Genomic DNA, 25,205 nt, shown 5'->3' on the forward strand with positions numbered 1-25,205 from the left:
CTGTGCGATGCAGGCGTCCCCAGCCTTCCTTATTCATCCCCTCAGATATGATCACACCAGCCACTTACTTTGAAAATTCGTTCTTTTTTTTTTTTTTAAGGGGGTGGGGGAGCAATTCTCCTTTTTTTTTAAAACTTAAATAAATTGTTACAAAATAGACTTTAGAAAATAAGTTACAAATTGTAGCAAAAGGCTCCCCTTCCACAGGCAACATTCCCACCTGTGGCTCTCTGAATCGGCCTCTCCTTGGTGTTGGAATCTGGCTGGTGACCGTGGCCCCACATCGTGGCAGAGCCTGGCACCGGGTTTCTTGCAGGGCTGGTCATAGGGAAGAGCATAGTGACAAAGGCTGGGGAAAGGAGAGCCTTCAAGGACAAGGACATGAGGAATACCTTACCCCCTCCTTGGGCAAGAAGCCAGATCTGGGCCCTCTGCACAGTGGCAGAGGAGAGTGAGAGATGGGGATGCCTAACTACTCCTGAGCAAAACATGGAGATCAAGCCTTTCCCTGCAACCCGCCACCCCCCCCCCACCCCGCCCGTATTCTGATCTTTGGAGACTTGAAGTTTAGAGGGAGAAGCTGAGGTCTGCAGGCCACTGGGGTGAAGGATCCAGAAGTGAGGTCGTGGGGGTGGGAGGAGGGGGCACTGACAAGTCCCCTCTCCCCGCCGCTGGTGCCTTTGGGACTCCTGGGGAGAAAGAGAGGTGGTCACTGACTGAGGGTGGCAAACCCCACACAGCTTGCACCCCATTCCCTAGGCCTGCAGGCCATCCTGCCGCCATCCCCCGTGGCCCCAGAGGCCTGCATGAGAACTCCCAATTACTTTTCCAGGCCTGATTAACTGGCTTCTTGCTCATTCCCTTGAGGTCACAAGAAATCTTTTACCCTGAAAGCTATCTCGTCAGCTCTCTCAGGGGACTCTCACCCACCATTCCCTCCTTCCCTGACAATCTCTGGTCAAGGACCTGCCGTCTCAGAGACGCCCACCCTTGGTGGCCGCTAAATGGAATGGGTCCTGGGAGAAGGCCTATACATCTCTAGGGGAGGCTGAAGGTGTGAGCCCAGGGCTCAACAACAGGCCGCCCCACTCCCCCGCAGCTTCATCCTCCAGCTGGGCTGGGTGGAGTGACTTTCCAGGGAGATTCCCCCTGATAGAGGACGGGAGATAGGGGCTAATGACTGTTGTTGCTACAGCTGTGCCTGGCTTCAAAGAAACAATTATCTGTGACTCAGTTCTCCAGTTAAAGGTGTGTTGGTGGGAAGGAGGGTATGCAGGTAGAAGGAGTGGTTTGGTTGGCTCCTAAAAAGGAGATGCGCAGCAAAGAAAGGGTTCAATAAGGGGAAGAAGAGACATGGGGCAGTAGCAGTAGCAAAGGACCAAAGGTCTAGTTTCCAAGAAATGAGGAGGGGGACCAGAGACAAGATGCAGGGAAGAGGGACAGGGAGCTGGGGGCCAACCGGTGGCCCGGTTTCCCTGGCCAAGTCAGCACAAAAGCCACAGAGCAGTCTAGTCTGGGGGTGCCTCCCACGCCCCATTCCTCACTCTCCTGTTCCCTGCCCCCCTCAAGGAAAGAGCACCACCTAGACCATATTTTTCTCTGGAAATCATTCCTTTACTGGCCGGATCAGGGGAGTTCCCAGAGGTAGTAGCCAGAGAGCTGCCTCGCCTCGCCTCCCCTCCCCAAACAAAAAGCCCCTTCCTCTTCGGCTCCTGCACAGCAGCTGCCTCTGCCCCTGCGCACACCCTATCCCACCCCACTGTCCAACCCACCATGCTGTTGGCCTGGCCCAGGGTTTCAATCTCAGCCCTCACAAGGCAGGATCCTCAAACTACTCTTCTCCACATCCAAGCCCCCCTGCCCCCCGACACCTCTTGGAAGCCATAGGACCCTCTCCTCTCATTCCTCGCCCCCCCCCCCCCCACTCTGTGCCCACCTCCTCTGGGACCTTTCCGTCCTCTGCCCAAGCCATTCATGCCCCCGTACCAGAGCTGGCCACTGTCCATTCCTCCTGGTGCTGCTGCTGGTGCTGCTGGAAGCTGACTCGGCGACGGAAGTGGCGGGGACAGTGAGGGCAAGCGAAGGGCCCCTCCCGAGGTGCATGGACCCGCCCATGACCCTCCAGTCGGGCAGCTGTCCGGAAGGCCTTGCCACAGACGCTGCAGCGGTGGCGCTTGGGGTCTGTGTGGGTCCTGCCATGGTTCTTAAGGGACAGCAGGTTGGGTAGAAGTTTGGGGCAGAGGGAGCAGGGGTAGAGTCCAGTGGTGTGGGCCTTCTGATGGTTCAGCAGGCTACCGGCGTGGCGGTAGGACCGCCCACACTGGGCACAGCGGAAGGGCCGTTCCTCGTCTTCAGCCACTGTGGACTTTACTCCTTGCCCCCCATCAGCTCTCCCAGCATTCTCTCCTGGGGCCCTGGGGGGTTCCGGTGGGGACTTCTGGATTTCCCCTTGGCCGGGGCTATCTACCTCATCCTCCACAGTCCCACCTTCAGGTCCTGTGGCCTCCCGTATCTGGGGTGGCATCTGACTGAGGCCGCTGGCCTGAGTGTGCAGGTGGCTGGCTAGTTCATGATGGGCCTGAAAAGCCTTACCACAGTCGGGGCAGGCAAAGGTCTGGGCAGCTACGTGGTTGCGGCTGTGGCTCTTAGTGGCCACAGGGTTCGAGAACTCCTTGGAGCAGGGCAGGCAATGGTGGCAGTCTGTCTCGGGGGTGCTGTGGCGGTTCAAAGGGCCTTCCGACTGGCAGCCTTTCCAACGGCTGCAGGAAAATGGGGGACTCTCGGGCTGGAGCTGAGGTCGGCTGTCTGCACTGTGCCAGCCAGCCACGGAACTCAGACTAGGTCCGTTGGGCTGGGTGTTGCCAAGATGGCAAGGACTCTTGGGGATACTATCCTCTGACTCATCTGCTGGCTTGGTCAGTACATGACCCCGAGGAACCCAATCTCCACCGCGACTCACTGGCCCCCCGTCTCTTTGCCTCCCTTCGGCATTCCCCACGTCCCCGGGTCCCGGCTCGGTGGGTTCTGAACCTGCTGCCCCGGTGGGGCTCGGCCTCTGCTCCCGCAGCCTCCTGGCTCTGTCCTCCAGCTGGAGAACTGACTCAGGACCACCCGACCTTTCCTCTAGTCCCTGGTCATCGGCCAGGGTCCCCTCACTGTCCTCCGTGCCTCTCTGACCACTTTTGGTCTCCTCTTCATGCTCTCGCAGGTGCTGCTCCAGAGCTCCCCGGCCAGGGAAACCCCGGCCACACAGGGCACAGCGCACAGCTGCCCGCCGGCACAGCCCTGCTCGCCGCCGCCGGCTCTCTGAGTGCAGCCGCTGGTGGTCCTTCAGGGCCATGCTGTTGGAGTAGGTCTTGGGGCATGTGGGGCAGCTGTACTGGCCGGTCTCGTGGCTGCGCCGGTGGTTCAGGAGGCTGCCGGCATGGCGGTAGGTGCGCCCACACTGCCCGCACCTGAAGGGCCGATCTTCCCGCGTCAGCTTCCGGGTGCCCCCGCTCGCGCCCCGCTCGGCGTGGACCCGCTGGTGGCTGGCCAGCTGCTTCCGCAGGCGGAAGGCCTTCCCACATTCACCGCAGCGGAACCGCCGAGGATCTGCATGGATGCGCCGGTGGTTCTTGAGGGACATGAGGTTTGAGAAGCCTTTGGAGCAGGCCTGGCAGCCGAAGTGGCCAGTCTGGTGGCTCTGCCGGTGATTGATGAGGCTGCCAGCGTGCTTGTACGACCGGCCGCACACCTCACAGCTGAAGGGCCGCTCAGAGCTGGCCTCGGTCTGGCAGCTCTTCTCTGCCGTCTCCAGCCTCGGCTCCACCTCCTCCCCCTTCACGGTGGCCTCCCCCCACTCCTCCTCTTTCACCCTTGCCACCTCCTCCGAGGGCTCCACTTTAAGTTCTTCCCGGAGCTTTCCGCCATCTGCCTGCCCCAGCCCTTCTTCTGCCACGTTCCGAGGCTCGCTGCTGCCTCCGGCCTCCGGGGCGGGCCCCAACTGGGGCTCGGAGCCCTTGCAGCGCGGGTGGTTTCGCAGGTGATTCCGATAGGCAGCCAGGTTGGGGTAGCAGCGGGAGCAGACGGGACAGATGAAGTCTCCAGTCTGGTGGATCTTGCGGTGGTTCACCAGGCTGCCCCCGTGGCGATAGGTCTTGCCACACTGGTTGCAGCGGAAGGGGCGGGGCTGGGCCTCTGGCGGACTTTCCTCCCCCCGCGTGCAGAGGCTGTCTACAACCATAGCACCCACTCCCTCTCCAGACTTTGTGTCCCCACCTTCCCCAGAGAGAGAGGTCACCGTGCCCTCAAAGACACGGTCGTCACCTGCAACCCTTCCCATGGCATCGCCTGACTCTCCTAAGTGGCTGGGAGGTTTGTCTGTGGTGTTCCCAGAAGTCTGGCTTTGGTGGTGACGCTCCAAGCTCCCTAGGTCATCATAGGTCTGACCGCAGCAGCCACAGATGTGCCCATAACCAGCTCCGTCCAGCGCCTCCACCTCCCGCTGCAGCTGATTCAACAGCTCTGCTTCCGAGAGCTGCAGCGGAGGGCTCCGGGCGGAGGCTGCCCCTGCGGCTCCTTCCTCCTCCCCCTCCTCCTCCTCCCCCTCGGTCAGGCCAGAGGAGTCATGAGCCTGGCGCCGGTGAAGCCTGTAGCCAGCCCGTCCCGGGAAGATCATGCCGCAGAGGCAGCAGAGGAAAGGCTGTGCAGGGGCGGCCTCCCCGGGTCCGTGGTTCTGGAAGTGGCTGCGCAGGGCAGGCAGAGAGTCAAACTCCTTCGGGCAGAGGGAGCACTGATAGATGCCCGGGGGGTGGCAGGGCCTGTGGCTCAGCAGGCCAGTGGCATGAGGGAAAGAATGCCCACAGTCCGAACACGTGTGGGAGACCTCCGCCTGCCAGCCAGTGACAGGAGAGTGGTGCGGGGAGCTGGGCTGGCCAGGGGCTCGTTTCCGGTCTTCGTCCACCCCAGGGAGACCATCACAGAAGCGAGTCCCATTGCTTTCCTCATTGCCTGGGATGTCCAAGTTGTCTAGGAAACAGGCCTCCTTCCTTTCCAGCCCTTCCTCAGTACCCCTGCTCTCTTTATCACCCTGGATACGGGCCTCCGCCCGCTCGAGCCCACATCTAGCCCTTTCGGCTTCAGTCTGCAGACAGCCCTCATTGCTTTCCGAGCTGCCTGCGGTTCCATTAGGACCTCCCCCTGAAGGGTCTCGCGCACAGTCCAGGCCCTTGCTGTTTCCCACGAAGTCCTGGGCCCAGTTCCCGCCTGACGGGAGTTTGGCTTCACCCCCACTGCCAGCACTGCTGGCCCGCCTCCCGTGCTGTCGGCCCCACCGCCCACTGTGGCGTCGCAAATGGTTCTTCATGGCGGCCATGGTGTGGAAGTGCTTGGCGCAGGCCCCACAGCTGAAGTCCCCCGTCTGGTGGGTCTGCCTGTGGTTGATAAGACTGCCTGAGTGGCGATAGCTCTTTCCACAATCTTGGCAAGCAAATGCCCGAGGAGGGGACGCCCTGGTTTCTGTCCTGCTGTCTTCCCCATCCCCATGGGTCCGGCCGTGACGTTCAAGGCTCTCAGGGTCTTCAAAGAGCATCCCACACACGCTACAGATCTGTGGTGCTGTCCTATTTGCTGCTGGGGGGACATCGGCCGCAGCCGCCTCCTCTTCGTGTTTGCACCCACGCCCCTGATCTGTATGTGGGGCTGCCTCTGCTTCCACTTGGTCAGGAGGGAGCTCTCCCTTGAGGTGGCTGGGGGGACCCTCAGCCCCTGGGCCTGCGCTGCGGCGAGCAGCTTTGCAATGGACCCGCACGTGGTTACGCAGGGCCATAAGGTTGGGGTACTTGCGGGGACAGAGTGAGCACTGGTACTCTCCTGTCCGATGGCTGTGGCGGTGGTTCACCAGGCTCCCCCGGTGGCGGTAAGCCCGACCACACTCGTCGCACTTATAGGGGCGGTGGTCCAGGGTGGTGGCAGGGACCTCTTCCTCTTTGTGGGGGGTATCAGCCACAGGCAGGGGGGCTGGTGGCACTGATGGCTGCCCATCCTCCCCAGCTCCCTGCCGGGGTCTGTGATGAGCCCGCACATGGTTTTTGAGGGCAGCCGCGTTGAACAGCTGCTTGGAACAGATGGAACAGGGGTAGACACCTGTCTGGTGGCTCTTGCGATGGTTGATGAGGCTCCCAGCATGGCGGTAAGTACGGCCGCAGTCCCCACAGCGGAAAGGCCGGTACTCCTCTAGGCCACCGTCCTCCAGCTCCCCAGAGGCGCTGCGCTCCCCGGAGCAGTTCAGCATCTGTGTAGTCGGGAGCTGGTCCTGGCTGCTCTCCTCCACGTGCCCATTGGTGGCGGGCGTCCCTTTCCCTTCCCATAGCCGCTCCTGCCTTTCACCCTCATGGGACTGTTGGTGGTCCAGCAGCTCTCGGGGGAGCCGGAAGGCACGGGGACAGTGAGGACACTGGTAAGGCTGATACTGGGCATGGAGTCGGGAGTGGTTCTTCAGGGCCATGAGGTTCGAGAACTCCTTGAAGCAGATGGCACAAGGGTAGACGCCCAGGCTGTGGCTCTGGCGGTGATTGGTCAGGCTCCCGGCATGCTTGTAAGTCTTGCCGCACTGAGCACACTTGTACCGCCGTTCCTCCTCAGCACGAGTTGACTGAGGGGGCTCGTGGCCCCCGGCGAAGTTCACTACGGATTCAGCCAAATACTGTTCCAAATTGCTAAGGAGGCTGCTGGCTGCGGTGGGGAGCGGGGTGGCTCTGGCAGAACTGGTAGTGGGCCCCCAGCCCTCTGCACCCTCCGCAGAATCTGGGTGTCTTTCCCAGCCTTCTCTTTGTCTGGTGGGTGGATCCTCCCTAGCGCTCAGAGCTGCCCTGGGGTCAGGCCCAGACTCACAGCCAGATGTCTCTTCGGCATGTTTTTTCTGGCTTGTCCAGCTTTCCCCAGGGCTAAGCCTCTGGTCCCTAGAGTCAGAGGATGCTGTTTCCCCCTGCAGGCGCGGAATGACTTCCTTGGAGCGGGGAGGCCTGCGCCTACGGCGGCCCTCGGGAGCATGAGTCCTCATGTGGCTCTTGAGGGCCACGGGATTGGTAAAGTCCTTGCCACAGGTGGTACAGGGGAAAAGACCAGTCTCGTGGGTCCGCCGGTGGTTGACCAAGCTCCCTGGGTGACGGTAGCCACGCCCACACTGCTGACAGCGGTAGGGCCGAGGGATGCTGTCTGCCTCCTCACTGTCCTGCTGGGAAGACGGATGGAGCAGCTCGCGGTGCCGGGACAGTTCCGGGAGACTGGGAAAGTGGCGCTGACAGTCAGAGCAGCTGAGTGAGGTGGGCGTGTCCTCCATGGGGCAGTGTGGCAGAAACCTGGAGGTTCAGGAACACCAGGCAGGTGGCAGCAGCATCTTCCTCTGGGAGGCCTAGGAAGAGGAGGTGGTGGTCAGAAGGAAGGCCTGAGTTAACTTTGCCTCTTGGCTCTACAAGCAACAAGCTCATCAGAGGTCACAGAAATGGTCCCCAAGCAGTAATGCCCAGGGACTTGCTTTCTGCTAGATCTGAAAGCACCCATCATTTAAGGCCTCCCTGCACAAAATCTCCCCAAATATGGAAGCTCCCCTAGGCCTAACTCATCCCTAGAGATAGAGATAAGGACATTGAAGTCTAGAGCGATGCAACCTCATCTCTGATCACAGACTTACCTACCTCTATTCATCAGACCAAATCCAAAAAATTTTACTGTCCCTAACCCTCTCCTCTGTATAATTCGGAAACAACCAACCAACCTATCTCTTGTGACCTCTTAAAAGGAAACCTGAACCTTTTCTAGGACCTTCAAATGGGCGAAGTCCAATCCTCTCTCCTTGACCCCTCCGCTAAACAGAGTGGCCTAGAGACACTGAAAAGCAGTCTTTTTCTTCAGTTGACAGCTGAGGACCTGAGAGGTAGGGTCAGACCCTCTTCAAAGAAAGGGCTGGCTTGTTCCCCCACCTCCCCTATTCCTTTCAGGGTCACAAGGTCTCTTTCCTAAGACTCTCTTGGCCACTTCCTTCACCTACTTCCCCTGAACCCAAATTATCTTGTATCTTGGAAATTCCAACTCATTTCTGGTTGTTCTTCACCCCCTACCTTTTTCTTTCTTACCCTTCTCATTTTTTCTATCTCCTCTCAAAATATGCATGGTGACATCAACACATGCTAAGTGGGCATTACCATGTGCGGGGCACTGTGTTAAGTAAAGAATATTCGTTGTGTCACTGAATCCTCGAAACACACTGCAGCGCCTGTTATCCCAGCTTACACAGGAGCAAACCCAGTGACTGGGGCAATCTTCTTTCCAAAGCCCTTACTCTCTCCCTAGCAGGCCCCTATGCCTCCTCCATCACCTTGGCCTTCGCTGACTCTGATTCTTCACTCCCATGGGACCTCTATACACACAACTCATATCTCCGGATCTAAACCCCCTCACTGAACCTGCTCCCCGACTTCTCACCTCACAAAGCCCCTTCGCTCGAGCCCCTTCTCCTGATCAGCCACCAACCAGGTCTTCTCGCCTCACTCATCTCCTCGGCCAATTTCCTCTCAGGACCCCTACCTCGCTCGGGTGGCCCCTTTTCGTTCCCGCCGCGGGTGAGTCCGTTGGGGACCGCGAACGGGAGCGCGCCTGCGCACTGGGACCCTCACCCTAACTGCAGCCGCGCGCCCCAAGGGGTGGCTGCGGGGGGCTCTCGCGCTCCCACACACGCACACTTCGCCAGGGTTCCTGGGAGGCGGGAAAGGAGGAAAAGAAGGAAAGGAGAAAAGGGAGAAGGAAAGAGGGAGAGGAAAGAGGGCGCAGCTGGCCGGAGCCAGAGTCCACCCCCAGCTCCGCGGACACTTCCTATTGTTACTAGGAAACAGGAAGTGTCCTAGCCGCAAAAGGTTCCCCTCGAAAGCTCTGCCTCGAGAACACTTCCTGTGCCGCCTCCAAGCAGCGGTTCTACACAGACACACTTCCGGGGCTAAGGGAGAGGTAGCTGAAACGGGACTGTGACCCCGCCCAGGGGGGTCAAAGCGCTGGGTTGTTTTGCCACTAGTCTTAGCCACACTTCCGGCAAGAGCTGCGAAAATTGTTCCGGTGCATATTGGCTGAAAGCCGACGAGGAAAAAATGCGTTCTGCTGCTCTGGCCTCGGTACTTTAGCGACACGTTTCGTGGAGCTCCCTGAAAACCTTCCCAAGACGGATGGAGGGAGTTTCATTCACTCTTTGCTGAGGGAAATGTGGTGGAATATAAGCGGATTTGGGTACTACAAAGCTTGCTATGGCCCTTCTGTCCTCCCGCCTTCTTCTTGGTGACTTGGCCCCAAGCTAGCAATAGCCCGGTGTATACCGTAAACCTGTGTGGCGTCCCCTGTCATTAGCACCCACAGAGAACCCTTGCAAGATGTCTCTCTGCCACCTTCGCCTGCATTGCTCGGGTCAACTTTGCCTTCCTCCCGGGCGGGAGAAGCTCCCGCCCACTTCCGCTTGCGGGCCCCGCCTTCCCCCTCCCCCCACTGGGTCCTAGCGCCTGCCCCTCCCTGGCAGTGTCCCGGGCTCCGTCGGCGAGAGCAGCTGCCGCTGACGCCACGGAGCCAACCCAAGTTCGTTAAGGTAGGAAATGCCGGCGGGAAGCCGCGGGGACCCCCGGGCCGCCCCAGCGCGGACGCAGTCCGAGAGGCCTCAGTTTCCCTGTGGGTGCAGAGGACGGATGGAGTTGGCCTGGCGCGAGCAGAGCGGGCGGGGCGGGAGGAGTGCGGCCCCGGGAGGGCGCCGGCGGGCTCCGGCCCAGCGGGTCCTAGAACCCGCCGGCTGTCCCCGCGGGCCGTCTGCTGCGGACTCCTGGGCTCGGCCGGCGCGGCTGCCAGCCTCGCACGGTGCGGGCCTTGGGGGGTCCTAGAGCCCGCCATGTTGCGGGCTTTTGTCCCAGGCGCGCGGCCCGCCTCACAAGGTCCCCGGCGCCGGCGGCACCCCTCCCCGGCCGAGGTGCTAGTCGCCCCTCCCGCGGTCCTAGAGAACGCCATCTTGCAGGCCTTTGTCCAGCGTCCGGCCCTTGGCCCATTCATTTGTTCATCTCTCATTCTTCGTTCACTCCTTCCTGACTCGTTCTCCGAGGCCACGTTTTCCCAGCCTTCCGAGACGAGTCAGCCCAGGGATCTGCCCTGCGGGGCTGTCTGGTGGGGGCGCCGACGTGTAGATAGTTGCTGGGAACTGGAGGCGCAGGGTTTCTGCAGCTCTAGGCCCCTTAGCGTGTCTTAGGCCTTAAAGCCCTTCAAACTCCCACGTACCTGAGAGATCCCATTTTACTGATGAGAAAACTGAGGCCCAAAGCGCCGTGGCGTCCTTACCTCTACTGCCTATTAGGCATTCTTGAGGGCACTGAGGAAGGGGGTATTTGAAGGATGCAAAAGAGTTTTTCCCATGGGAGAAGGTAAGCAAGGGCTCCCGAGGCAGCGAGAACTGCAAGTGGAGATGCATTTAGGTGAGAAAGTTTTGAGAATTGAGGCTGGGGCTTAGTTTGCTGTTGGGAGGGGGACACTGCCGCTGGAGCTGAGGCTGAAAAAGTAGGTTAGGATTAGGTTGTGAACTGACCAGCTTGGAGGCCTAGGAGATGATTAGCCCTCACTTCTGCACGGTTTACAGTTCCCCATTCACCATCTCACCAGGTCTCATGGCCGGTGAGGCCTTACTGATGTCTACTTGTTTACACATGGGGAGACCAAGGTGCAGGGGAGATAAAAAGTAATTCTTTTTTTACCTCATCCCAGCTCACAGGGTCCTAGCCTAAGCTGTCTGGGAATGAAATCAGTGCATCTCTGGCATGTTCAGGCCGCAGGCCTGCATCTCCCTCCTAAGCCAGTAGTGAAGCAAAGACAAGCCTCCCTCACCAGAGCAATGAACCCACTGTAGGATACTGGGTGATATTTGGACCTTGTGAACTTGGAAAGGCAGAGAAATTCAGTTAATAAATAATTGTTTACAGAAATTCTCACAAACTCCTACTATGGAGGAGGCAGAGGCAATAGACGTGGGTTTGAGTTCTGTTTCAGAGGTTGATTCATTCACTTTGTTTTGGGGCATCAGCCACAGTTCTAGGTGTAGAGGATACCAAAAAAATGAAGGTTCCTGGCTCTTTGCCAGCCTAGACCCTGGTGCTGGAGACAGAGAATTAATAATCCAGCCATAAGATGTGTAAGTGCACCAGAGCAACAATCAGGACAGAAAGCAGAAGTTTGAGAGCCGGACCACCTGGCTTTGAACACTGGTTGTGGCCACGACGTCATGTCTGTGTGCCTCGGTATCCTTGTCTGTAAAATGGCGGAAATAATGCTGTTTAATTTAGTCTGTTCAGGCTATGCATAACAACAACAACAACAAAACCCCACACAGACTTAAGGGGCTTAAACAACAGAAATTTATTTCTCACAGTTCTGGAGGCTGGGAAGTCCAAGATCAAGATGCTGGCCAATTCAGTTCCTGGTGAGGACTCTCTTCCTGGCCTGTAGATGTCCACCCTCTTGTTATATCCTCTGTGCATGCGTGCATTCAGTCCATAAGAAATTTCTAGGCAGTTGTGAGGCTTAGCTTGAGGAGTACCCACAAAATGCATAGAATGAGACCTGGCCCATTAGCGAGAATACAAACAGCATTAAGAAAGGTGGTCAGGAGGGGCGCCTGGGTGGCTCAGTTGGTTAAGCAACTGCCTTCCGCTCAGGTCATGATCCTGGGGTCCCAGGATCGAGTCCCACATCAGGCTCCCTACCCAGCAGGGAGTCTGCTTCTCTCTCTCTGACCCTACCCCCTTAAGCTCTCTCTCTCTCACATAAATAAATAAAATCTTAAAAAAAAAAAAAGAAGGAAAAGTGGTCAGGAAAGCCTACTTTGAGGAGGTGACAGGGGGCTGAGGCCCAAATGAAATCAAAGAGATAGCTACACAATGATCTTTGGGGAACAGTGGTCCTGGTGGAGGGAGCCACTAGTACAAAGGCCCTGAGGTGGGAAGGAATTTCGCTTTTTTTTTTTTTTTTTTTTAAGATTTTATTCATTTATTTGACAGAGAGAGGGAAAGCACAAGCAGGTGGAGGGGCAAAGGGAGAAGCAGGCTTCCCGGTGAGCAGGGAGCCGAATGCGGGGCTCGATCCCAAGACCCTGGGATCATGACCTGAGCCAAAGGCAGATGCTTAACCAATTGAGCCACCCAGGCGCCCCATAGCTCTTTTAGAAAAGAAAGGGAGCCTGTGTGGGTGGAGCCTCGTAAGACCACAAAGAGGAGTGGGAGGTGAGGTAGCCTTCCACATGGAAAAGATACAGGTCTTTGTTCTAGGAGCAGTGGAAAATCTCCTGATTTGGTTCATAAACCTGAAGTAAATACAGACTGGTAGAGAAAGAACCCAGCCCAGGGGCCTGAAGACTTGGATTTGAGTCTGGCCTCTTGAGTAGCTTGGTGTCCTTATACAAGTGTTTTCCCTTAAGGGGGTGGGGGGTGGGGGGGTGAATCTCCGTATCTGAAGAGAGGCCTAGTAAAAATGCCTCTCTCCTAGAAGCTTTGTGAAGACCTAAGGATATGTCTTTGGTTCTTTTTGGGGTTTTTTTGTTTTTTAAGATTTTATTTATTTATTCATGAGAGACAGAGAGAGAGAGAGAGAGAGAGAGGCAGGAGAGAGAGAGAGGCAGAGGGAGAAGCAGGCTCCCAAGGAGCAGGGAGCCCGATGTGGGACTCGATCCCAGGACTCTGGGATCATGACCTGAGCCGAAGGCAGATGCTTAACCATCTGAGCCACCGAGGCGCCCATGTCTTTGGTTCTTAAGTGTTAAGTGTTGGCTGTCATGACCCCAAGAGCCTGTTTAAAGTACAGATTTCTGAGTCCAGCCCATGCTCTCTGGGTGATTATCCTCACGCAGGGTGTTCACAGACCTGACTTGGGAGAAACATCAGTCTAGAGAGTGGTGGGTGGAAGAGTCCTTGGTAAACCATGAAGTGAGGACCTAATGGTGGGATTTTAGATAGGGGCCTAGCCTACGTGGTCCCCTGCTCTTCATGGAGCTGGACACCTGCTGCAACCAACCTGGTGCTTCCCTACCTTTTCCCCCAAGGAAGTGCTTTAGGAGGAGAGATGTACACCTCCAGCTCTCTGATTTCTGGTTCACAGATAGGAACACTGAAGCCCAGAGCTTGGAACCCAGGGGTCAAGCCCTCTGAGAGGGACACAGAAACATAAAGGGTGCTGGTTCTGGTCTCAAGGCAGTTCCACAGGGATGAGAGAACATGAAGATGTGGCCTGAACTCTGGGTTCTGGTCAGCGTAGGGCAGGCCCAGGCAGCAGACAAATCTGGGGGGCCCAGACAGCTGATAAAGATCCCAGTAACTCAAGGCAAGTTAAACACCTGAATTCAAGTCCCAGCTGTGAGTCTAGCTTTGTGACCATGGGCTAGTCACTAAACCTCTTGGAACCTCAGTTCATTTGTTTGTAAAATGAGGACAAGAATCTCTATCTCAGGAAGCTGTGAGAGAAATAAGGTAGCACGCTCAGCAAAGTGTCTGGCTCTAAGAAGACTCTCAATAATTGAGGGCAGTTATTCATATAACTCAACCAACACTGTGAAGTAAGTACTATTATTACCTCCATTTTTCAGATGAGAAAATCGAGGTACCATAGCACAAGGTCACAGCTAGGAAGTGAATGAGGCAAGACTGGAAGCCAGGCAGTTTGGCCTCAGAGATGGGACACTTAACTACAGTGCTACATTGTTTCTCTGGGCCTCAGTTTCCTTCTCTGTAGAAAAGGAATCTGTATAATAGAACTCTTCTCGTGGTGTTGACATGAAGTTTGAGTTAATACATGTAAAGAGCTTAGGATACTGCCTCTTATTTAGCAAGTGCTATAGGAGCTATAATTTTTATTAAAGGGAAACTTTATCAGACTATCCAGAGATGGTCTGGAAAGGAGGTAGTGTGACTGCCTCATCTAGAGATAGGGAAGAATCCGCTGGAATTTCTAGGGGGAATTCAAGCCACGGGGAAGGTTAGGCCTCATGCCCTTTAACTCACCTTCCAGCCCCAGCACTTGGTGGGAAAAGTGGGGGGGGGGGCGTGGGGCGGGGGAACAGAGTTGTGTGGGATTGGGGCCAAAAACCATAGGGGAGATGCAGGAAAAGCATCCTGGGGAAGTGGGGCTCAAAGGAAGGATTGATGGGATTTGTAACAGCCAGGAGGGACCTGGGAGCTTGCATGGTGTGATGCAAGTCATGGAAAGTTACTGAGCAGGGGACAAAGTATGACATGATACTTTATGAAGAAGATTCTGGCTGCCTGTACACAAAGCATATTATGCGTCTAGGGGCAGGGGACTGGGGCAGGGCCACTGGGCATAAGGGTACTAACTCTAAAGATGCAGCCCTTGCCACTTACCCCAAGGGCTCCCTGTGGGTCATAACTTGGAAGCCACCAAACCCTGAGGTATACAGATGAAGAAACAGGCCTAGAAAGGAGCACTAGACTCAGGTCTCCTTCTTCCCAGCCTAGCTTCGGGACCCACCTGGCTCCCTCCCCTGCCTATGGCAGCGTCCTTACCCCCTCACACTGGCCGCCCCCAGCAGCTGCTGCTGAGTACTCCCTAAGTGGATCTGCCCATAATCCTCTTCTTTTCATCCCCTTGGGAGGATGAGCTGGTGTTAAGACTAATGCAGCCATTAATCCTATTTCCTCCCAGCCATGATCCCCAGGAGCAGCTGGGTGGAGGGTGTCCAAGCACTGAATGAGAAAGAAGGGGCCTAACTAGAGCGGGTGCCCCAGGAGGCCAGGCTAAATCAGACATATTATGACTGAGACACTTCTAACTGCTAGCAGTGGCCCAAGCTGCCTTGAGGGTAATGAGTTCCCCATTTCCAGAGCTTTGGGAACATGAGCCCAACTGCAATTCCAGAGCAGAGGGTGGACCAGGATTCCTGCCTGGGGTGGAGTCCCTTCCAGCTGTGCAAGGCCAGAATTGTGTGCAAACAGTTGCTGCCTCTGACTAACCAGAGGGGAAAGACAAAAAACATACACTGGGGACCTTTCGCTTCAGACAGACGGTGCCAATTACCAGTTAGCCCACTAATTCTGCCTTCTTCTGGACCTACCTCTGTCTTCCCTGGGCACTTGGCAACCTTCAGGCCAGACCCACATCCAGATAGCCTCTGTGTCTGCAGCCCTGCAGAGGACCCTGTGCCCTGGCACAAGGCCTTAGCCTCTGAGCTGAAGAAGGAAGATGGTGAGATGGATGGAACCTGGGCCTTCTGGGAATGCTACAGCATTTGAAGAAGCCCAGAGGCTGGGGGCATTTTGATGACGCCAACCTCTCTTGGCCCCCCTGAGGTTACCTGGTCCAACTTCTTTCATCAATGAACAGACCAGAGAGGAAACTCAAGGGCAGAGTGTAAGAGCCAGGAATGCTTAGAGGGAAAGATATAGCCATCCCTGGTGAGAGAAATGCAGATAAGACAGAGCCCCCCTTTGAGACCTTAGCAAGGAGAGGCCTTGGAGAACGGCAAAGGCATGTGGCTTGAGTCTAACTTTGCGTCTTTCCTAGAGAAGTTCCGCCCATTGGAGGCATGGAGGTGGAGTCTACGGAGGCCCGGTCCTCCGCCCCCGCCCCCGGCTACAAGCGTTCGGGTCGCCGCTACAAGTGCCTGTCCTGTACTAAGACATTTCCAAATGCGCCTAGGGCAGCACGTCACGCTGCCACACACGGTCCTGTAGACTGCGCAGAGGAGGTGGCGGAAGCGAAGCTGAAGCCGGAGACAGAACCCAAAGCAGAGGATGCTGGCGGGGACAAGGTGTCAGGTGCATCGGCTAAGCCTCGGCCTTATGCATGCCCGCTGTGCCCCAAGGCCTACAAGACGGCACCCGAGCTGCGCAGTCACGGCCGCAGCCACACTGGTGAAAAGCCCTTCCCTTGCCCCGAGTGTGGCCGCCGCTTCATGCAGCCCGTGTGCCTGCGCGTGCACCTGGCCTCGCACGCTGGCGAGCTGCCCTTCCGCTGCGCTCACTGCCCCAAGGCCTACGGCGCGCTCTCCAAGCTCAAGATTCACCAGCGTGGTCACACAGGCGAGCGGCCTTACGCTTGCGCCGACTGCGGCAAGAGCTTCGCCGACCCTTCGGTGTTCCGCAAACACCGGCGCACGCACGCGGGCCTGCGGCCATACGGCTGCGAGCGCTGCGGCAAGGCTTACGCGGAGCTCAAGGACCTGCGCAACCACGAGCGGTGAGGGCGTTGTGCTGTGGGTGATCCCGGCTGGGAAGAGCTTCGGGAAGAGCCGGCCAATGGGGCGGAGGTGGGGCAAGGCTGCCCTGTGACCAATGGGAACAGGGGTTGAGTCTCACAGAGTGAAAAGAGCCAATGGAAGGTGAGGGGGGCGGGGCTGCAGGGAGAGCCGAGTGAAAGAACGCGAGAAGCGGGTGCCCCAGCTTGGGCGGGGGGCGGGGCAGACTGTGTTGGAAGCCAGCCCTGGAGGATTCTGCTGGGATCTAACTGGCCTGGGTCCCTGGACAGCTGGATAGGGGGCAGGGCCGGAAGTCGTGCCACCCAGAGGATCTCTGGTGGAGGCCCGTAGGTGGGAGTGGAGCCTGGCCTTTGGTCTGCAGAGAGGGGGTCTTATCTGGGATCTAGACACCCAGCCTGAAGGTTTCTGACTCCGGGGTGCAGCCCTGTGTTCCCCGAGGATGTTAGGAGCCCCTACTGTACAGGGCAGACAGGCAGCAGGGGTCAGGTGATAGGCCTGCCACCTTCACGTCCGGTCCTCCGTCCTCCACAGGTCCCACACCGGTGAGCGCCCCTTCCTCTGCTCAGAGTGTGGCAAGAGCTTCTCCCGCTCATCCTCGCTCACGTGCCACCAGCGCATCCATGCGGCTCAGAAGCCCTATCGCTGTCCAGCCTGTGGCAAGGGCTTCACGCAGCTCAGCTCCTACCAGAGCCACGAGCGCACCCACTCCGGCGAGAAGCCCTTCCTGTGCCCGCGTTGCGGCCGCATGTTCTCCGACCCCTCGAGCTTCCGGCGCCACCAGCGGGCGCACGAGGGCGTGAAGCCTTATCGCTGCGAGAAGTGCGGCAAAGACTTTCGGCAGCCCGCAGACCTGGCCATGCACCGGCGGGTGCACACGGGTGACCGGCCGTTCAAGTGCCTGCAGTGTGACAAGACGTTTGTGGCATCTTGGGACCTCAAGCGCCATGCGTTGGTGCACTCGGGCCAGCGGCCCTTCCGCTGTGAGGAGTGTGGGCGAGCCTTCGCCGAGCGAGCCAGTCTCACTAAGCACAGCCGGGTGCACTCGGGCGAGCGTCCCTTCCACTGTAACGCCTGCGGGAAGTCCTTCGTGGTATCATCAAGCCTGAGGAAGCATGAGCGGACCCATCGAAGTAGCGAGGCCGCAGGGGCGCCCCCACAGCAGGAGCTGGTAGTGGGGCTGGCACTGCCAGTCAGCGTGGCAGGCGAGGGCCCCGCGGCCCCGGCAGCAGGTGCAGGGCTAGGGGACCCCCCAGCAGGGCTGCTGGGGCTGCCCCCGGAATCAGGTGGTGTGATGGCCACCCAGTGGCAAGTGGTGGGCATGACGGTGGAACATGTGGAGTGCCAAGATGCTGGGGTTGGGGAGGCTCCTGGTCCCTTGGGGGGAGCAGGCGAGGTGGGGGGCGAGGAGAATGATGAGAAGCCACCGCAGTTTGTGTGCCGGGAGTGCAAGGAGACGTTCTCCACGCTGACGTTGCTGCGACGGCATGAGCGCTCACACCCAGAGCTCCGGCCCTTTCCCTGCACCCAGTGCGGCAAGAGCTTCTCTGACCGGGCAGGGCTTCGCAAACACAGCCGCACCCACAGCTCTGTGCGCCCCTACACCTGCTCCCACTGCCCCAAGGCCTTCTTGAGTGCCAGCGACCTGCGCAAGCACGAGCGCACCCACCCTGTGCCCATCGGGACCCCCACGCCCCTCGAGCCCCTTGTGGCTTTGCTAGGAATGCCTGAAGAGGGACCCGCGTGAGGCCCATCGCCCCCTCCACCTCACTCCCAAGAGCCCAGACCTCACAGGGTGTCTCCTGAACCTCTCTGCCCCAGCTCACTCTTTAGACTCCAGATCCCTGCCCCCCCCCCACCCCAGGCAGCTAGCTCTCCTTGCCAACAAAGAGCTGGGGACAATGGAGGCGGGCAGCGCTGTTGAGAGACACGTGTGGTTCTGAGTAACACTCATTAAAGCATTTCACTTTGACACTGGGCTGTCTTCTGTTTTTTGGTTGGGGGAAAGGGAGTGGGAGTTTGGGCATGGGGTAAGGTTCAGTGGAGACCCCTAGATTGACAGATTAGAAACTAGAAGGGTCTTTGGCTGCATTGTTTCCCAGTGTATATTTTCAGAATGTCCTGACAAAGGGTTCCCTGGTCAAGGAAGTACAGGAAATTCCGTATGCTCTTCTTGGGGATTGTTGGTGATCAAAAGTGTACTAAAGTCATTGATAAGTCCAACAATGAACAAATCTATTTATCTTTGTTTAGCCCATAGTTATTTCATCGTGGAAACCTTTTATTGCGTAATTCTATCCTTTTACAGATAATACACTGAGGTCCAAAATTAGAATATTTCCTGCATACTGCAATAACAAACTAGAAAACCCACTTGGGGGACAAAGGAGTTCCACTCACAGTAACAACAAAACCCATAAACTATGAAGAAGTAAACCTCACAAGAAACATGCAAAACATATATGAAAAACATGGTATCATCCTGAAGGTTCTAAACCCTAACTGAATGGAGACATACCATGTACCTGAATGGAAAGACATTAAAAATGTTGATTCTTCCTAGTTTAATCCTTAGATTCATTGTCATCCAAAAAGGTTTTTTGTTGTTTTTAAAGATTATTTATTTATTATTTTAGAGAGGGTGTGTGTGAGTGGGGAGGGGGCAGAGCGGCAGAGAGAGAGGAGAGAATCTCCAGCCGACTCCACACTGAGCATGAAGACTGACTTGGGGCTCGATCCCTGAGATTGTGACCGGAACCTAAATCAAGAGTTGAAGGCTTAACAGACTAAGCCACCCAGGCACCCCCAAAAAGGTTTGTGGGTTTTTTTTATAGGAAAGTTACAGCAGTATGGAATTTTCTTTTTTCTTTTTTAAGATTTTATTTATTTGAGAGAGAGAGAATGAGAGATAGAGAGCACGAGAGGGAAGAAGGTCAGAGGGAGAAGCAGATGCCCTGCTGAGCAGGGAGCCCAATGTGGGACTCGATCCCTGGACTCCAGGATCATGACATGAGCCGAAGGCAGTCGCTTAACCAACTGAGCCACCCAGGCGCCCCCCAAAAAGGTTTTTAACACAACTTAAAAACCCAAAATTCTATGTAATACATGTTTGAGGTGATATATTTGATATACTAGATAAACAGCAATGCACTGAAGTTAAAATAAGTTATTGGCACAAGAATCCATTAGCCAATGGAGTGGGGGAGAAAGGTTTAGAAACTGCCCTATTTCTGGGAATTTAGTTTACGATAAATGTGATTATTTAAATCAGTGGAGAAAGATAGGCTGTTAAATTATAGTCATATCCATATTCTGAAAGGCTACACAACTTTTTAAAGAAAAAAAAAGGCCCATGTTTAATGTGAATTGGTATAACCTTTTGGGAAGATGATTTTTTTTTTAAGATTTTATTTATTTATTTGACAGAGAGAGAGAGAGAGTGAGAGCAGGAACACAAGCAGGGGGAGTGGGAGAGGGAGAAGCAGGCTTCCTGCCGAGCAGGGAGCCCGATGTGGGACTCGATCCCAGGACCCTGGGATCATGACCTGAGCCGGAGGCAGACGCTTAACGACTGAGCCACCCAGGCACCTGGGAAGATGATTTGATCATGTTTATTAAAAAGTTAAATGCATATACCCTAGGACTTGGCAAGCATGCGTCAAAGAATTACACCACAGAGTTCTTTTTCCACTTCCATGTTCCATGGCAAAATCGAAGATAAGAATGTTCAGTGCAGGGGCGCCTGGGTGGCTCAGCCGTTAAGTGTCTGCCTTCAGCTCAGGTCATGATCCCGGGGTCCTGGGGTCGAGCCCTGCATCGGGCTCCCTGCCCAGCGGGAAGCCTGCTTCTCCCTCTCCCATTCCCCCGCTTGTGTTCCCTCTCTCGCTGTCTCTCTCTGTCAAATAAATAAATAAAATCTTTAAAAAACAACAAAAAAAGAATGTTCAGTGCAGCAAAATTTGTGATAACCAGGAATACCCTAAATGTCCATTAGCAAAGGACTAATTAAATAAGGCTAGCCGCTGTAAAATATATTATGCAGCTATTTTTTTTAAAAAATGAGGCTTATTAACCCATGTTGTTGAAAGATATCCCAAAAATATGTCAAGTGAAAAAAATAAAGTGCAAGGCAGTGTGATTAGTATGGGCTTAATTACATCTTAGTAGCTCAAATTCCTCTAGAATATTCTTAGAAGGATACTCAAGAACTGATGCTGGATTATAAAGTCCAGCCACTAGGGCCTTCCTGATTTATAAGCCAAAATGAATCCAAAGATCAGAGTGAACCAGATCCCCCTTTCCATGCTCTTATCTCTAGACTTGCTCTTACCAACTCCAGACCAAGCTGGCAGCCTCAGGAAGTAACCATTGGGCAGCCCCTCTCCAGGCCCACAGGCCAGTCATAGGGGACTTTGCAGCTGGCAATGTCAGGACTGTGAACCCCAGTAGCTCCAGAACAGAAGTATCAAGTATTCCCTTGACGTCAGGGACCTCACCCACAGTTGTCATGCCCGGTCCTCAGACATTAGCTTTAGAAAGCGTTCTTATTCCTGCATTCCATTGCAGGACAAGAGGGCCCCATGGCAACAGCAGGGAGCAGGGTGTCGTGGCTGCAGGAAGAGACACCAGTTTGGCCAAGGACACTCACTGCCCAAAGCAGGACAAGCACTGACCCCAGGCTTTCTGCCTGTCCAGGCTGGAACCAAAGACTGACAGGGTCCAGGAAAGAAACAGACTGGACTGGGGTTTTGGTTACTACTAACTTGCTTTGTGACCTTGAGCAAGATCCATATACCCTAATTAATCAATAGATACCCATGGTATCTATCTACAATGAAGGATGAAGTGGGTCCCATGGATGTTTAGAAGGAATCCACAGCCTCTGTTCCCTTTCTCAGACCAGACAGTGCACCCATGCCTTGGTTCCCTTTCTCTGCTACCCCAGGCATCCTATACCCCAGTTCCTGCTCCTTAAGGACTCAGATGGTCTGACTTTTCTAAAAAATTATTTTAACAGCTTTATTAAGATAATACTTACATGCCATAAAATTAATCTATTTAAAATATCCAATTCAGTGGTTTTTAGTATATTCACAGGGTTATCGAGCAATCTAATTTTTTTTTTAAAGATTTTATTTATTTGACAGAGACACAGCGAGAGAAGGAACACAAGCAGGGGGAGCAGGAGAGGGAGAAGCAGGCTTCCCGCCGAGCAGGGAGCCCGATGCGGGGCTCGATCCCAGGACCCTGGGATCATGACCTGAGCCAAAGGCAGACGCTGAGCCACCCAGGCGCCCCTCGAGCAATCTAATTTTAGAGTAGTTTCACCTGCTTGAAAGAAACTCCACACCCATTAGCTGTCACTCCCTATTGTCCCCGACCCCATTTCCTTTCCCTCAGCCCTGGTCAATCACTAATCTACCTTCTATCTTTCTGGAGTTGCCTCTTGTGGACAATTCGTGCAAACAGAATCATACAATATGTGGTCTTTGTAACTGGCCTCTTTCACTTCCCACAATGTTCTCAAGGTTCAGCCATGCTGTAGCACGTGTCAGTACTCATTCCTCTTCACTGCTGAATAATATTCCATTGTATAGAGATACATGTTTTTCACTTATTATTTATTTATTTATTTTTTTGAGAGACAGGGAGAAGGAGAACCTTAAGCAGGTTCCATGCCCAGTGCAAGAGCCCAACGAGGGGCTTGATTTCACAACCCTGAGATCACGACCTGAACCAAAGTCAAGAGTCCCACACTTAACCAACTGAGCCATCCAGGCACCCCATGGAGATACATGTTCTAATCCGTTCATCACTTGATGCACATTTGGGTTTCCATTGTTTGTCTACTATGAATAATGCTGCTGTGAACATTCATGTACAAGTTTTTATGTGGACATGTTTTTCTTATTTATTTATTTACTTACTTACTTATTTACTTATTTGTCAGAGAGCGAGAGTGCACACAAGCTGTGGGAGAAGCAGGCTCCCCGCAGCGCAGGGAGCCCGATGTAGGACTCGATCCCAGGACCCTGGGTTCATGACCTGAGCTGAAGGTCATTAGCTTTTTTTTTTTTAAAGATTTTATTTATTTATTTGAGAGAGAGAATGAGATAGAGAGAGAGGATGAGAGGGGAGAGGGTCAGAGGGAGAAGCAGACTCCCTGCTGAGCAGGGAGCTCAATGTGGGACTCGATCCCGGGACTCCAGGATCATGACCTTAGCCGAAGGCAGTCGCTTAACCAACTGAGCCACCCAGGCGCCCTGAAGGTCATTAGCTTAACCGACTGAGCCACCCAGGTGTTCCTGGACATGGACATGTGTTTCAATTCTCTTGTTTGAAGAACTGTCAGAATGTTTTCTAAAGTGGCTGCACCATTTTACATTCCCACCAACAGGGTATGACTGTTCCAATTTCTTCATACCTTTACCAACAGCTCCTATTCTCTTTTTATTATTGCCATCCTAGTGGGTGTGAATTTGTGGTTGTGATTTGCATTCCCTTGATGTAGACCAATGTTGAACATCTTTTTGTGTGCTTATTGGCCATTTGTACATCATCTTTGGATAAATGTCTTTTCAACTTCTTTACCCATTTTTTAATTGGACTATTTGACTTTTTGCTGTGGAGTGGCAAAAATGTTTCTATATGCTAGATAGAAGTTTCCTATGATTTGCAAAAATTCTCTCTCATTGTGTGGATTGTCCTTGTACTTTCTGGGTGCCCTCTGAAGCACAAAAGTTTTCGATTTTGAGAATATCTCATTTATCTATTTTGTTCTTTAGTTGCTTGTGCTTTGTGAGCCATACATAAGAAACCATTTCCTAATCTAAGATGATGAAGATTTGTGCCTGTTTTTATCTAAGAGTGTTAGAAACATAAAGTTTACAACCTAGTTATAAACTTATAAGCTTAAAATTTAGAAAACTTTTGGGGCACCTGGGTGGCTGAGTCGGTTAAACATCCAACTCTTGATTTTGCCTCAGGTCATGATCTCAGGGTCCTGGGATGGAGCCCTGCAACTGGCTCCACACTCAGCAGGGAATCTGCTTGAGGATTCTCTCCCTCTCCCTCTGCCCCTCCCCGCCAGCCCCATGTGCTCTCTCTCTCTCTCTCTCTAAAAATAAATAAATCCTTTTTAAAAATTTATAAAAATTTTTTTTGTAGGGGCGCCTGGGTGGCTTAGATGGTTAAGCGTCTGCCTTCGGCTCAGGTCATGATCCCAGGGTCCTGGGATCAAGTCCCGCATCGGGCTCCCTGCTCCTTGGGAGCCTGCTTCTCCCTCTGCCTCTTTCTCTTTCTCTCTGTCTCTCATGAATAAGTAAATAAAATGTTTAAAAATTTTTTTTTTGTAAACTCTAATTGTTTTATAGCTAAAAGCTCTTATATTTGGATCTTGGATCCATTTTGAGCTAACCTTTGTATGTGTTTGAGAGAGGGGTCTGATTTCACTCTTTTGCACATGCATATCCCATTATCCTAGCACTATTAGTTAAAAAGAATGTTCTTTCTCCATTGAATTCTCTTGATACCCTTGTTGAAAATAAACTAACTGTACACATCGTTTATCTCTAGAATCTCAATTGTATTCCATGAAGATATACAAAGCTATCTATCTATCTATCATCTATCTATCATCATCTATCTCTTTACTTCCTTTATGCTAATACCACACTATTTTGCTTATTGTAACTTTGTAGTAAGTTTTATCGAGACCCGTGATTCCTCCAACTTATTCCTCTATTTTAAGTTTTTCTGGATTCCTTGCATTTCCATATGAATTTTAGGATCTGCTTGCCAATTTTTGCGAAAAATAAAAAGAAGCTAGGATTTTGATGGGGATTGCATTGAATCTGTAGATCAATTTGAGAAGTATTGCCATCTTAACAATATTAAATCTTCTGACCCATGAATTTGGGATTTAAAAAATCTATTTAGGGATGCCTGGGTCAGCTGGTTAAGTATCTGTCTCCGGCTCAGGTCATGATCTCAGGGTCCTGCGATCGAGCCATGGGTCCAGCTCCCTGCTCAGCAGGGAGTGTGCTTCTCCCTCTCCCTCTGTCCCTGCACCATACCCTGCTCGTGCTCTCTTTCTCTCTCTCAAATAAATAAATAAAATCTTTAAAAAATATTCAGAATTACATTAATTGAAGTATGCCTGGCTGGCTCAGTTGGAAGATCATTCAACTCTTGATCTCAGGGTCATGAGTTTGAGCCCCACATTGGGTGTAGAGGTTACGTAAAAGTAAAAAATTACATTAATTGATTTTTGGATGTTAAACCAACCTTGCATTCCTGAGAAAAATCCCACTTGGTAATGCTGTATAATAATTTTTATATATTGCTAGATTTGGTTTGTTAGTATTTCGTTGAGGATTTTTGTAAGAAATACACCTGTAGTTTTCTTTTCTTGTGATGTCTTTGTCCAGTTTTATTATCTGGATAATGTCCGGTCTAACTTCTGACCTTCACTTTTCTTCCACCCTAACTTCTTTACCTCCCTGGCTCTCTAGCAGGACTGTCCCAGGTAGTGAGTACATCCTGGGAATGCCATATCATAGGCCCTGCTGCTGGAGCAGCAGCTGGTATCCCTCGTCAGTCTGTACTATAGACTACAGTCATCACCCCCTACCCAGCCAAATGGCTGGATAAATTACGGGCTTCTCACAGGAGAATGCTCCAGGACCAGGGCTGAGGATGAGATAGGGGAAGGCAGCAAGCTTTCTGGGCAGGGCAGTGATTCTGAATTCAACCAAGATTTGGAGGCCAGTTCTCAATTATCTACACATAGTCCCCTCTCAACAGAAATCCCTCCACCTGGACCCTGACTTCCTTTCAGTCCCTTTCCCTGCTCTGACCTCATCTACCTACTCCTACTCAGCAGGCTCCAGCAAACAAATTTGTTTCTTCCCAGGCTTGGGGCCTTTGCACTTGCTCCTCCCTGGGGATGGAACAC

General features: G+C 53.7%; 2 protein-coding genes across 6 annotated transcripts; one reads left to right on the top strand and one right to left on the bottom strand.

The window, feature by feature from the left end:
* Positions 1-308: 308 nt before the first annotated feature.
* ZNF646 (zinc finger protein 646) lies at positions 309-8,855 on the bottom strand. 2 transcript variants are annotated; one of them, XM_025854064.2, is made up of 3 exons: positions 8,566-8,855; positions 1,987-7,393; positions 309-689 (listed from the first exon to the last, which is right to left on the bottom strand). In XM_025854064.2, the coding sequence occupies exons 2-3, from the start codon at positions 7,319-7,321 to the stop codon at positions 568-570; spliced, it is 5,457 nt and encodes a 1,818-aa protein (XP_025709849.2). In that variant the 5' UTR covers positions 7,322-7,393; positions 8,566-8,855; the 3' UTR covers positions 309-567. The 2 variants fall into 2 exon arrangements, with proteins under 2 accessions (XP_025709849.2, XP_025709848.2); XM_025854063.2 differs by having other exon boundaries at positions 8,464-8,855.
* Positions 8,856-9,140: 285 nt separating this feature from the next.
* Positions 9,141-18,221, top strand: ZNF668 (zinc finger protein 668). 4 transcript variants are annotated; one of them, XM_025854144.2, is made up of 3 exons: positions 9,141-9,255; positions 15,564-16,233; positions 16,784-18,221. In XM_025854144.2, exons 2-3 carry the CDS (start codon positions 15,581-15,583, stop codon positions 17,994-17,996), a joined length of 1,866 nt encoding a protein of 621 aa, XP_025709929.2. In that variant the 5' UTR covers positions 9,141-9,255; positions 15,564-15,580; the 3' UTR covers positions 17,997-18,221. The 4 variants fall into 4 exon arrangements, with proteins under 4 accessions (XP_025709929.2, XP_025709927.2, XP_025709928.2 ...); XM_025854142.2 differs by lacking the exon at positions 9,141-9,255 and adding an exon at positions 9,476-9,604 and having other exon boundaries at positions 15,559-16,233; XM_025854143.2 differs by lacking the exon at positions 9,141-9,255 and adding an exon at positions 9,491-9,604.
* Positions 18,222-25,205: the final 6,984 nt, after the last annotated feature.

This window comes from Callorhinus ursinus, unplaced genomic scaffold, assembly GCF_003265705.2.
Source record: "Callorhinus ursinus isolate GAN/ISIS: 27379988/994484 unplaced genomic scaffold, GSC_fseal_2.0 scaffold87, whole genome shotgun sequence".
Taxonomy (NCBI): Eukaryota; Metazoa; Chordata; class Mammalia; order Carnivora; family Otariidae; genus Callorhinus; species Callorhinus ursinus.